General features: G+C 41.2%; 2 protein-coding genes and 1 pseudogene across 3 annotated transcripts in view; all 3 read left to right on the top strand.

Moving 5' to 3' along the window:
• LOC311136014 (protocadherin gamma-A11-like) overlaps positions 1-14,201 on the top strand; it is a gene marked incomplete at its 5' end in the record, with an annotated part of 87,279 nt that overhangs the window by 5,867 nt on the left and 67,211 nt on the right. The gene's annotated exons all lie outside the window — the stretch shown is intronic.
• Positions 1,818-4,410, top strand: LOC311135768 (protocadherin gamma-A11-like; annotated as a pseudogene). Its single transcript has 2 exons — positions 1,818-4,204; positions 4,405-4,410. The product of its transcript is annotated as a protocadherin gamma-A11-like (transcript).
• LOC311135769 (protocadherin gamma-A11-like) lies at positions 5,772-14,158 on the top strand (the record flags this gene model as incomplete). Its single annotated transcript, XM_084169816.1, has 5 exons — positions 5,772-5,973; positions 6,175-6,389; positions 10,425-12,045; positions 12,102-12,248; positions 14,142-14,158. 5 exons carry the CDS (start codon positions 5,772-5,774, stop codon positions 14,156-14,158), a joined length of 2,202 nt encoding a protein of 733 aa, XP_084025942.1.

Genomic DNA, 14,201 nt, shown 5'->3' on the forward strand with positions numbered 1-14,201 from the left:
GGATAAATAGGCAGGTCCGCTGCTCCATTCAACAAAATGTTCCTTTCAAACTAAACCCCTCAATCAAAAACTATTATTCTCTGGTAAATACATGTGAACTAGACCGTGAGATAATATCAGATTATAACATGACAGATTACAGATTATAACATGACAGCACGCTGCAGGCTGATCAGACACTGAAGACGAGCCCAGATAAACTATTAAAAGGAAGTATTATCACTCTCAACACTGCAGGAGACTGAGTTTACCCACTCCACTGGGCACAGACGTCAATTCAATGTCTATTCCACATTTGTTCAACCTAATATCACTGAAATGACGTGGAAACAAAGTTGACCAGTGTGTGCCTAGTGTGATGCCTTTATTTAGGATTTTATGAGAATGGTAACATAGTTTTGAGACGAGATATTACTCATTTGCAGTTTGTCTAATAGCAAACGTGCAAGCCTGAAATGCATTACCCTATGTTTTAATAGCAAGTATGTCAGCAACATATGGGTTGGGTTCTAGTATTAAGAGTGTTGGGCCAGTAACCAAAAGGATGCTAGTTCGAATCCCTGAGTCGACTAGGTGAAACATCTGTCAATGTGCCCTTGAGCAAGGCACTTAACCTTAATTTATCCTGTAAGACGCTCTGGATAAGAGCTTCTGCTAAATAACTCCAATGAAAAATGTAGTATGGCAGTCTGGTGCAAAATTAAGTCATCAGAAGAGTGTCTACTGTTCTTCTATTAGCCTGAATGTATTTATTATTGGTAATTGGCGTGTTTTATTTATTATTTATTGGTCATTGGCTGCATCTACTGTTCTTCTATTGGCCTGAATGTATTTATTATTGGTCATTGGCGTCTTCTAGGCTGATATTTGGTTTCGGGGAGAAATAGAATCAGGCTATGTATTCTATTCCGTCTGTAGCCTACTGGTACATATAGGCAACTTCGTTCACGAAATTTGACACCCCCTAAACTGAAATTCAATCAAGTGTAGGACACATATTCACACCACTACTCAGTAATATCAATGTGGCATGTTCTCCTTTCCAGCGCTGAAGCCAAGTTTTTCTGTTTCTGCTAAATTTAAGTTTTTCTATTCTTTTAATATATTCAGTTTCAGTGAACATTACAGAGACTTAAATTAATAGATTCAGAAGTTGTAAATACATATCACATCGTGTTCCAATTCCGATGAAGCTACGCCAGTACTGTTTCAGCACCACACAGATGGGCAGCGCCACAGAGAAGCATGTTTTTCAGTGGGACAGGCAAAGCTGCAAAGTGGTCATTCTCGACCTATCAGTAATTTTAAATGTTTTCCCTCTAATACTTAAGTTTACCTAGATATATTTTTGATGTAATGTTTGAATTTTAATACCACATTACTCCCAATTGTATGCTATATATGTTTTACTTCCCAGTGGGCAATCACATTCACACTTTTTATGGAAACAGTCAACCCTAAATCTCGTGGGGCCTTATAGTTTTATGAGGTTTAATTGAACGCAGTATATTTTAGTTTTCAATGAAATACTCTAAGTGTCGCTGTTCACTACATAATGTGTGATAGGCACATCACTCCACCCAGTTTATGCATAGAAAGGGAGGAGAAATTCTCTGTTCAGTGTGACAAACTACACCCAGTTTATGCATAGAAAGGGAGGAGAAATTCTATGTTCAGTGTGACAAACTAGTCTCGATGAGACAGTCTAAACGTGTACGTCAGAAATTACACATTTTAACGGAGCAAATGTTTCATATTGAGGGTTGAACAACATATTTACCACAATTCTTAGTTGGACTTTTGTGTCATTTGAGAAGATGGAGTACATTGGATTATCATGGTCTGTCTCGAAGTTCGGTCTGGCTTTCCTTATTTTTTTGGTGCGCACGAACAATGGAGATATGAGCTATTATATTCCTGAGGAGATGAAAAGAGGATCTTTGATCGGAAATATAGCCAAAAATCTTGGGCTGGATGCAAGAAGATTTTCATCTCGCAAGGCTCGTTTTGGATATGGATGGCAGTCGTCAACGTTACTGTGACATTAATGTGAATACTGGATATTTGGTTGTGGCTGAAACAATAGACAGGGAGGAGCTGTGTGGACCGAGGGTCTCCTGTTCCTTAAAATACGAGCTTGTCTTGGAGAACCCGCTGGAATTGCATCGTATCACTGTGCAAATTCAAGATATTTTCTAAAAAACGCGTTCAATTAGAAATTCAAGAGTCTGCTGATAGAGGAACGCGCTTCCTTCTGAGTGAGGCTCATGATGCGGATATAGGACAAAACGCAGTTCAAAAATATTCACTCGAAAGAAACGACTATTTTGTTTTAGGTGTTCATACAAACCCAGATGGTGGAAAATACAGTGAGTTAGTAGTAGAGAAGGAGTTAGATCGAGAACAACAGCAGGAGGCGACATTCTTACTTACTGCGGTTGATGGTGGGACTCCACATAGATCTGGTACTGTAGTCATACACGTCACTGTCCTAGATGCTAATGATAATATCCCCGTTTTTACTCAGAACGTTTACAAGGTCAGTCTACCCGAAAATTCTCCTTTAGGCACAGTAGTGAGTACAGTGACGGCTACTGATGCAGACAAGGGACCTAATGGCAAGGTGACCTATGAACTCAGTCGTATAAGTAAGAAAGCGGGGAAGCTGTTTTCTATGAACAAGACAACCGGAGAAATATACGTAATTGGCGCCATTGACTTCGAAGAGGAAACATTTTATGAAATAAGCGTACAGGCAGAAGATGGTTTAGGGTCAGCCTCAAATTGTAAAGTTATTATCGAAATCACAGATGTGAATGACAATGCACCAAAAATATTTATCAAATCGCTTAGCAATCCCACCCCTGAGAATGTGTTACCTGGCACAGAGGTGGGCATCATTAATGTACAGGATGAAGACTCGGAGGGAAATAAACAGGTCCGCTGCTCCATTTAACAGAATGTTCCTTTTAAACTAAACCCCTCAATCAAAAACGATTATTCTCTAGTAACAACAATCGAATTAGTCCGTGAAATAGTATCAGTTTATAACATAACTATCACTGCCACTGACGAGGGGTCTCCACCCTTATCCTCCTCAAAGACTATTCATTTATCTGTGTCAGACGTGAATGACAACTCACCTGTGTTTGAAGAACAATCCTACAGTGCCTATTTGACTGAAAATAACAAGCCTGGCTCTTCTATGTGTTCTGTTACTGCCAGAGACCCAGACTGGAGACAGAACGGCACAGTAGTCTATTCCCTATTGCCCAGTGAGGTCAACAGTGTTCCGGTGTCATCATTTTTATCCATTAACGGAGACACGGGGGTGATCCATGCTGTGAGAGCATTTGATCATGAGCAGTTTAGGAGCTTCAAAGTCCACGTTGTAGCCAGAGACAATGGTTCTCCTCCACTCAGCAGTAACGTGACTGTGAGTGTCTTCATAACAGATGAGAATGATAACTCTCCCCAGATATTATACCCTGTTCCAGCAGGGAACTCCTTGATGACTGAGATGGTCCCCAAAGCTGCTGTGGTGGGGTCCCTGGTTTCCAAGGTGATAGCTGTGGATGTTGACTCTGGACAGAATGCATGGCTTTCATTTCAGATCGTGAAATCGACTGATCCGGGACTTTTCACTATTGGTCTCCACAGTGGAGAGATCAGGGCACAGCGGGATATTTCTGAATCTGACAGTATGAAGCAGAACCTTGTGATATCAGTGAAAGATAACGGACAGCCCTCTCTCTCTACAACCTGTTATGTACATTTACTTATATCAGACAACTTGGCTGAAGTTCCAGAACTGAAAGACATGGCTTATGAAGATAGTTCCAAATTGACTTCTTATTTGATAATAGCACTGGTCTCTGTTTCCACTTTTTTCCTAACTTTCATTATTCTCATCCTGTCCGTGAGGTTCTGCCATAGGAGAAAGCCTAGAATGTTGTTTGATGGAGCAGTCGCCATTCCCAGTGCGTATTTCCCTCCCAACTATGCAGAGGTGGACGGAGCAGGAACACTGCGTAGTTCTTACAATTATGACGCATACCTGACAACAGGCTCACGCACCAGTGACTTCAAGTTTGTCAGATCTTACCATGACAGCACACTGCAGGCTGATCAGACACTGAAGAAGAATTTAAATGAACCTTTTGGAGAAAATATAATCACGTTCAACACCTTGGGGGAGTCTGAGGTGAGATTGAATAGCTTTCACATTGTGAAAAACTCAGATGCTTTAAAAAAAACGTACCTAGGCCTATAGCTATATTGCACTCTGTGGTTGTGTGCTATGGATCTGCTTGGCCTAATCCTAAATGATCGGTTGCTTGTGAACTTTGTATTTTACTCGTTGTTTATCCTGTAGTTTAATTTAAAATTGTGTATGTTGTGTAGGTTTAGCATACTTCGTTTGCTCCATTTTGTAACGCTTAATGGTCCAATGCAACCGTTTTTATCTCAATATCAAATAATTTCTGGTTAACAATTAAGTACTTTAGTGTGATTATTTCAAATAAAATGGTTACAAACAATAGCTTCTTAGTAAGATACATTTCTCATGCAAGAGTTTTGTTAGGATTGTCTGGTCTGAGTGGGTGGGGAAAACTGAAAACTAGCTGATAGTGGCAGAGAGGTTTGGAACTCTCTTTGGTATTGGTCTATTGACTAATTTACCGCCTGGTGATGTCACCAGGCAGGCCAAACCCCATTCCACCAAAACAGGCTGAAATTTCAGGCAGTCTTTTCAAACAGCTCTTACACTTAAAGGGCATTATCATAATTTTCACAATTTCACAGTATTATTCCAACCTTCATAGTGTGGATATATATACAAAAGACAGGAAAATCACGTTTTTGACTGCACTAGGCCATTAAAAGTTATCTCAATGCATACTTTTATTTCAATATTTGGATATTGCTGTGTACTTCAAAAAGGCTTTTCAGTTATGTTATCCAGTGCCATTTTTAATCACTGGAAGTTTTTGAGGATGTATTTCCTTCATCTACCATTCGATTTCTCTGTGAGTCAGTAGCTTACAACACACACAGGCCCATTTCAGCACCGTAAGGGCTGGACAGCACACTTCTTCCCTGCACTCATCCAGTCTCCACTTTGTAAAGTAATACTGCATCGAGTTGCCTAGGTGACATATTTTAGAAGAAAAAAGGGATTTGTTTGTTTATGTTTGTTCCACTGATGTTGAAAACAATTAATGGACTTTACATTTTAATGGCTGCATGGATTTAACGTTGAGTTCTTCAATAATAGGTCATTGGTTTTAATGTTGTTGAATAATAACGCCTGTTATAGCAAGTCGTTTTTGACTATTCCGTTTTTTTCTTAAGCATTCATTTTGAACTGCCTTAGATGACAAGAACGATCATATTCTTTATCTATGAAAAGACATGAACCCTGCATTTTGGTTTTATTATTCGACAGCCTGTCCACCAAGCTGTCGAATAATAAAACCAAAAATGCAGAAGTAATTTGGTGAGACCTTTGCACAAGTTTCTGCAGTTTTATGATACTACACAGAGTGTCGCTATTCACCAGCAATAGCTTAGAAATCCATCTCTCCACCCATTCTCGCAATTTACAGGGAGGAGGAGACCTAATTTCAGCAGTGTAAAGAGTTGTCGCCTACTTAACATTTTAATGTGGTGCATTTTGTATCTACTGGTCGTAAACGTTTATTTGATTGGATAGCACTGTATTTTACCACATCACTTGGCCTATCTGGAATAAGTTGTGTTCTCTGAAAATGGAATATAAGGCATCCTCGTTCTCTGCACCAATGTTCTGCCTGGCTCTGTTTCTTTCCCTGCTGCGCACCAGCTATGGAGACGTGACTTATTCTGTTCCAGAGGAGATGAAACGCGGATCTGTGATTGGAAATATAGCCAAGGATCTGGGACTGGATGGAAAAACACTGTTGTATAGGAAAGCTCGTTTAGATGTTCAAGGTAGCAGCAAGCAGTATTGTGAAATTAATCTGAATACTGGTGATTTGGTCGTACCTGAAATAATAGACAGGGAGTAGATTTGTGGTAGGAGGATTTCATGCACCCTAAAATATGAGATGGTTCTGGAGAACCCTTTAGAATTACATAATATAATTCTGCAGGTATAAGATATTAATGATAATGCCCCACAATTCGCGGAAGATGCTATTACGTTTGAGATTGGAGAATCAGCAGTTATAGCCTCCCGGTTTTCGGTTGATCAAGCTCACGATGCAGATATAGGACTGAACGCTGTTCAAAGCTACACACTTCAAAGGAATGGCCATTTTAGTTTGGCTGTGCATACTAATCCCGGTGGGGCAAAATACGGCGAGTTAGTGTTAGACAAAGAGTTAGATAGAGAACAACAGCAGGATGTGACTTTATTACTTACTGCTGTTGACGGTGGGACTCCACAGAGATCTGGTACTGTAGTTATACACGTCACTGTTCTAGACGCTAAGGATAATAAACCAGTGTTTAGCCAGAATGACTATAAGGTCAGTGTGCCCGAAAATTCTCCATTAGGTTTATTAGTTGTTACTGTGACAGCCACCGATGCAGACGAGGGGTTAAACGGGGACGTGATTTATGGATTTGGTCCAATCTCAGATGAATTGAATAAACTATTTTCACTAAATCCCAAAACGGGTGAAATTAAGATAGCTGGACTGATGGATTTCGAAAAGGAGTCCATTCATGAATTAAGTATCCAAGCTAAAGATATCTCAGGGCTGACGTCTTTTGCCAATGTAGTAATCGAGATTACAGATGTCAATGACAATGCCCCAAGGATATCTCTTAAATCTCTAACCACCCCTATTCCTGAGAATGTGTTACCTGGCACTGAAGTGGGTATCATTAATGTACAGAATGAAGATTCAGAGGGAAATAGACAGGTCCACTGCTTCATTCAATAAAATGTTCCATTCAAACTTAACCCCTCAATCAAAAACGATTATTATTTGGTAACAACTACTGAACTAGATTGTGAGATAATATCAAATTAAAACATAACTATCACTGACAAGGGGTCTCCACCTTTATCTTCCTCAAAGAATATTCATTTATCTGTGTCAGACTTGAATGACAACACAACTGTGTTTGAAGAACAATCCTACAGCTCCTATGTGACTGAAAATAACAAGCCTGGCTCCTCTGTGTGTTCTGTTACTGCCAGAGACCCAGACTGGAGACAGAACGGCACAGTGGTCTATTCTCTATCGCCCAGTGAGGTCAACGGTGTTCCGGTATCATCATTTTTATCCATTAACGGAGACACAGGGGTGATCCATGCTATGAGAGCATTTGATTATGAGCAGTTTAGGAGCTTCAAAGTCCACGTTGTAGCCAGAGACAGTGGTTATCCTCCACTCAGCAGTAACGTGACTGTGAGTGTCTTCATAACAGATGAGAATGATAACTCTCCCCAGATATTATACTCTGCTCCAGCAGGGAACTCCTTGATGACTGAGATGGTCCCCAAAGCTGCTGTGGTGGGGTCCCTGGTTTCCAAGGTGATAGGTGATAGGTGTGGATACTGACTCTGGACAGAACGCATGGCTTTCATATCAGATCGTGAAATCGATTTATCCGGGACTTTTCACTATTGGTCTCCACAGCGGAGAGATCAAGGCACAGCGGGACATTTCTGAATTTGACAGTATGAAGCAGAACCTTGTTATATCAGTGAAAGATAACGGACAACCCTCTCTCTCTACAACCTGTGATGTATATTTACTCATATCAGACAACTTGGCTGAAGTTCCAGAACTGAAAGACATGGCTTATGAGGATAGTTCCATAGTAACTTCCTATTTGATCATTGCACTGGTCTCTGTTTCCACCTTTTTCCTGACTTTCATTATTCTCATCCTGGTAGTGAGGTTCTGCCGTAGGAGAAAGCCTAGAATGTTGTTTGATGGAGCAGTCGCCATTCCCAGTGCGTATTTCCCTCCCAACTATGCAGAAGTTGACGGAGCTGGAACTCTCCGTAGTTTTTACAATTATGACGCATACCTGACAACGGGCTCAGTCATACCAGTGACTTCAAGTTTGTCAGATCTTACAATGACAGCACACTGCCTGCTGATCTTACAATGAAGAGACCAGTTGAGCCTATTGGAGAAAGTATAATTACTCAGAACAGTGCAGAAGATTGTGATGAGGCAAGATAACAGTGGCCTGACATAATTTACTGAGTTATCAAATTGAAATGTGCAGTTTGAATATCCACTTAAGGCTCATAAGCATTTGAGGCATGGTAGGCTTGTTTAGGCTAGATTTCATTCGATAAATGTAGTAAACTGTTCCAGTGTGTTTACTTTCTGCCATTGGTTTGGTTCCTCGCTCTTATAAGAACTTTGTCCATGAAAAGATTCTGATTCAGCGCCCACTTTTTCATGTCTTTAAACAATTTCTGGACATAGTGAAACTTGAAATGGGTAGCCACAGGCTCTAAATATTTACCAACAGTGTCTTTCTGTCTTTCTTTTGTGTAGTGTCGACGCAAGGCTTAAGAGATCCTATGGCAGCCGTTCGCCTATTCGAAGTCGATTGTATTTCAGCACCACTATTATGGACAGCGCCCACCACTCTGTAGGCTTCCGCAATGGAATGACTAAAATACAATTATGCTTGATCGGAAAATGTGGTCGGAGGCTCCGTATGGAGGGTGTGACGCAAAGCAGAGCCTCCGGTTGCATACAGAGGCCATATTGAGCTCTGTACGGCGTAGCCGTGCGACTCCCAAATGTTGTAACAATGCAGCGGGCTCCATATAGCTCCGCATTGACATGATTGGTTGACGGTAGGTGGGGGCGGGAGGTCCTGTATAAACACAAACTCACTTCCTTGACAACTTCCTTCACAACAGCTCTGCTCAACAGCTCTGCGCTGCTCCGGGAAGCGTAAGAAGTATGAATGCCCTGACTTCTGCAGAGGCCGTATCACCATAAATGCTGCATGGCCAATGCAGACAACAGATTGACTATGCAGCGCCATTAAAGATATTGATAGTTAAACTTTTTTTCTGTTCTTACATTTTTCTAAGGAACATCATCAGGGATTTTTTCGACCATTGAAATCATTATTTCATTTGATTATTCGTTATTTTACATATTAATAAACGTTTCATGTAACGGTGCTTCAAGAAAACTAATCTTATTCAGTTTTAAATCTAGCATCCCTAGACACATCCGTTTATAAAAAAGATGATTTACTTGAGGCTATACAGTGATTATGGGTTTGATTTAGTATCATGTTTGTTTGTTTGTTTGTTTATACCCTGCTGCTGTTTTTGCAGTTCTTTGTGATGTTTTCCAACTTCTCTCGAAGTCTTCTGTAGTTCAAATGCGGACTTTATGATAGCAATCTACCGTATAGGCTACCTCTGACTTTGATTGTTTACTATAATATAGCCTAAAGCGTGTGAAGTGTAGACTATCGCTTATTTAATCAACTGTCAAACATTGAAAAATGGGCCTCTAAGCATCCTGAGCCTCAAATCCACACCCTTTTTTGTAGTCAGTAACTGCAGTGTTGATATAAATACTCAGTGTGTCGCTATACACCAGCCGTGAACAGATAGATCTCTCCTCAGCCTCTCCTCCCACAACGGTAATATTCCAAGCAAGAAAACACCATCTGCAAGACATCATTTCGCTGGATAATCTGGATGTAGGTGCTGCGTCTCTTCTCTTCATTTAGCCAACTGCTGTATAGCTTATCTTCTTTTATTTGAATACTTTTTCATCAAGAACAACTAGACTGTGCAGCATTTCAGTAGGCTTACCTCGAAGATGGGACAAAGCGTTTTATCGGTCTCAATACTCTGTGTGACTCTCCTTTCTCTGTTAAAACTGCACACGAGCAATGGAGATATGAGCTATTCTATTCTGGAGGAGATTAAACGCGGATCTGTGGTCGGAAATATAGCAAAGGATCTCGGGTTGGATGCTAAAAGGCTCTCGGCACGTGAGGCTCGGTTAGACATGGATGGGAGCAGAACACGCTACTGTGATATCAATGCTAACTCGGGGGATTTTATTATCGCTGAAACAATAGATAGAGAGGGGCTATGCGGTCCAAGGGTTTCGTGCTCTTTGAAATACGAGCTCGTACTTGAAAATCCTTTAGAGTTACACCGTATTACTGTTCAAATTCAGGATATAAATGACAATTCACTGCTATTTTCTAGTGACCACATAGAATTAGAAATTAGAGAATCAGCGGATAAAGGGCAACGTTTTTTCCTAGACGAAGCCCATGATGCGGACATAGGATTAAACGCAGTTCAAAGCTATATGCTCGAGCGGAATGAACATTTTGTTTTGGCTGTTCGTACAAATACAGACGGTGGTAAATATGGCGAGTTGATGTTAGAGAAGGAATTGGATCGAGAACAACAGCAGGAGGTGACATTGTTACTTACTGCGGTTGATGGTGGGACTCCACAGAGATCTGCTACTGTAGTGATACACGTCACTGTGTTGGATGCTAACGATAATATTCCAGTATTTAGTCAAGACGCCTATAAAGTCAGTCTTCCGGAAAATTCTCCTTTGGGTACAATAGTAGCTAAAGTTAGTGCCACGGATGCTGACGAGGGACAAAATGGGGAAGTGAGCTATGATTTCAGTAATTTATCTGATAAAGCAGCGAAGCTGTTTTCTATTCAAAAGGATACTGGAGATATCAGAGTAATTGGACGAATAGATTTTGAATTGGAAACATATTATGAAATGCGTATCCAGGCGAAAGATGGATCTGGTTTAGTTTCCATCACAAAAGTAATTGTCGAAATCACAGACATGAATGACAATGCACCTGTGATATTCATAAAATCTTTGAAAAATCCCATCCCTGTGAACGTGTTACCTGGCACAGAGGTGGGCATCATTAATGTACAGGATGAAGACTCGGAGGGAAATAGACAGGTCCGCTGCTCCATTCAACAGAATGTTCCTTTCAAACTAAAATCTTCTATTAAAAACTATTACACTCTGGTAACAACCAGTGAACTAGACCGTGAGATAATATCAGATTATAACATAACTATCACTGCCACTGACGAGGGGTCTCCACCCTTATCCTCCTCAAAGACTATTAATTTATCTGTGTCAGACGTGAATGACAACTCACCTGTGTTTGAAGAACAATCCTACAGCGCCTATTTGACTGAAAATAACAAGCCTGGCTCCTCTATGTGTTCTGTTACTGCCAGAGACCCAGACTGGAGACAGAACGGTACAGTGGTATATTCTCTATTTCCCAGTGAAGTCAACGGTGTTCCGGTGTCATCATTTTTATCCATCAATGGAGACACGGGGGTGATCCATGCTGTGAGAGCATTTGATTATGAGCAGTTTAGGGGCTTCACAGTCCACATTGTAGCCAGAAACAATGGTTCTCCTCCACTCAGCAATAACGTGACTGTGAGTGTCTTCATAACAGATGAGAATGATAACTCTCCCCAGATATTATACCCTGCTCCAGCAGGGAACTCCTTGATGACTGAGATGGTCCCCAAAGCTGCTCTGGCGGGGTCCCTGGTTTCCAAGTTGATAGCTGTGGATGCTGACTCTGGACAGAATGCATGGCTTTCATATCAGATCGTGAAGTCGACTGATCCGGGACTTTTCACTATTGGTCTCCACAGCGGAGAGATCAGGGCACAGCGGGATATTTCTGAATCTGACAGTGTGAAGCAGAACCTTGTTATATCAGTGAAAGATAACGGACAGCCCTCTCTCTCTACAACCTGTGATGTATATTTGCTCATATCAGACAACTTGGCTGAAGTTCCAGAACTGAAAGGCATGGCTTATGAGGATAGTTCCAAAGTAACTTCCTATTTGATCATTGCACTGGTCTCTGTTTCCACCTTTTTCCTGACTTTCATTATTCTCATCCTGGCAGTGAGGTTCTGCCGTAGGAGAAAGCCTAGAATGTTGTTTGATGGAACAGTCCCCATTCCCAGTGCGTATTTCCCTCCCAACTATGCAGAGGTGGACGGAGCAGGGACACTGCATAGTAATAATTATAATAATAATAATAATATGCCATTTAGCAGACGCTTTTATCCAAAGCGACTTACAGTCATGTGCATACATTTTTACATTATGACGCATACCTGACAACAGGCTCGCGCACCAGTGACTTCAAGTTTGTCAGATCTTATAATGACAGCACGCTGCAGGCTGATCAGACACTGAAGAGGAGTCCAGATGAAACCAGTGAAGCAATTGAGATTGGATCAAAATATTTGACTTTGGTAATGGGAAAAGTTATGTTAATGACGTGTAGATCAGGGGTGGGGGAGAGGAAATGTATTTGTTTGGTCTCCTTCCAATAGTTTCAACTGTGTGTGATGATCCATACTAGAATTCCTTCATCCAGGACCAAGAGCTGGGATCACAGGTATAACACCATGAGTATTGGGTCAAATGGAACCATGCTTCCAGGTAGAGGTAGACAGGGATCTTGGCTTGTGGAGATGGGGAGGACGATGGGTGAAACACAGGTCAATGATCACTGAAAATAAAATTAAAATATTGTTCACGTTCATGCTCCTTGGGTGTTTGCATCCTTTGACCCTTCATTGGACCCCTGGGGTGACCTCTGAGTCATCCCGTCATTCTATATTACCTGATTAGAGTAAAGTTAATTTATTCTGGAGATGGACACAATTGTCTCACATTTAGATTTTTAAACCATTGATGAATGCAAATAAGGAGACATTTTCATACTTATGCCGCAGTATTTGTTCTGCAATGAAAACATTAGGGAGTAGGCTATGTCAGAAACGTTATAAAGGAAGCTATATTCTGAAGACACCTTTAACATCTAACTATGTTAAAGCCATTTATTTTTTGGAAAATCTTGCTGATGATAGCTGAGCTGTTTCTATGGTCTTTGAGAAAACCTGAATTTGTCAACCGAGGGCAGACTTTTCAACTCTCGTCTTGAGCAGAATCACCTAGAGTTTAATGTCTCACCCAGAGGTGGAAATGACAATGTGAAGAGGCTAGCCTGTTTTTTTTGCCAATGTGAAGAGACTAAACTGTTGGCCCTGGCATCACAGTGTGATAAAGCTAATGTAAAGAGGCTAGCCTATTGGCCCTGGCATCACAGCGTGATAAAGCTAATGTAAAGAGGCTAGCCTATTGGCCCTGGCATCACAGCGTGATAAAGCTAATGTAAAGAGGCTAGCCTGTTGGCCCTGGCATCACAGTGTGATAAAGCTAATGTAAAGAGGCTAGCCTGTTGGCCCTGGCATCACAGTGTGATAAAGCTAATGTAAAGAGGCTAGCCTGTTGGCCCTGGCATCACAGTGTGATAAAGCTAATGTAAAGAGGCTAGCCTGTTGGCCCTGGCATCACAGTGTGATAAAGCTAATGTAAAGAGGCTAGCCTGTTGGCCCTGGCATCACAGTGTGATAAAGCTAATGTAAAGAGGCTAGCCTGTTGGCCCTGGCATCACAGCGTGATAAAGCTAATGTAAAGAGGCTAGCCTGTTGGCCCTGGCATCACAGTGTGATAAAGCTAATGTAAAGAGGCTAGCCTGTTGGCCCTGGCATCACAGCGTGATAAAGCTAATGTAAAGAGGCTAGCCTGTTGGCCCTGGCATCACAGTGTGATAAAGCTAGTGTAAAGAGGCTAGACTTTTTTCCATGATGTCACCCCAGGGTCATACTGTCAGCTTCCAAGTCTCTAATGAAGAACATGTTCCATCCAAGTCTATGTGCCAGTCAGAACCAGCCTCCTCTTGTACTCCTCTGTGTAAAGTATACACAGAAAAAGTGACACTATGGCTTAAAAGTGGCTCAAGCCTACAGCTTTTGGCCCAATGGAGAGAATAAACCAGCTATTTATAGTATTTGTCAGGAACACATTTTTCTAATGCCTTTTTTTACAGTAGTAATGTGGCTGCTTAAAGGGGTCTGAAAGAGATGCCCGTAGATGCATAACACAATTCTGCTATAGGTCATTCTTCTTGTAAGTGCACACACAGCATATAAACCTGTATTATGTTTTTAACATTCTTGTTTAATTTGTTTCTTGTCTTTTTACGCTCTCCCGTTGGACCATCATTTGGACATCTGATATTTTATTCGTCTTTACCTGTAGACACAGATGCATATTAGGGTCTCCCACTGAAATGGGTGGCTCGTGCAGTTGCCATGTAGG

Source organism: Coregonus lavaretus, assembly GCF_964263955.1.
Source record: "Coregonus lavaretus genome assembly, chromosome: 10".
Classification (NCBI taxonomy): domain Eukaryota; kingdom Metazoa; phylum Chordata; class Actinopteri; order Salmoniformes; family Salmonidae; genus Coregonus; species Coregonus lavaretus.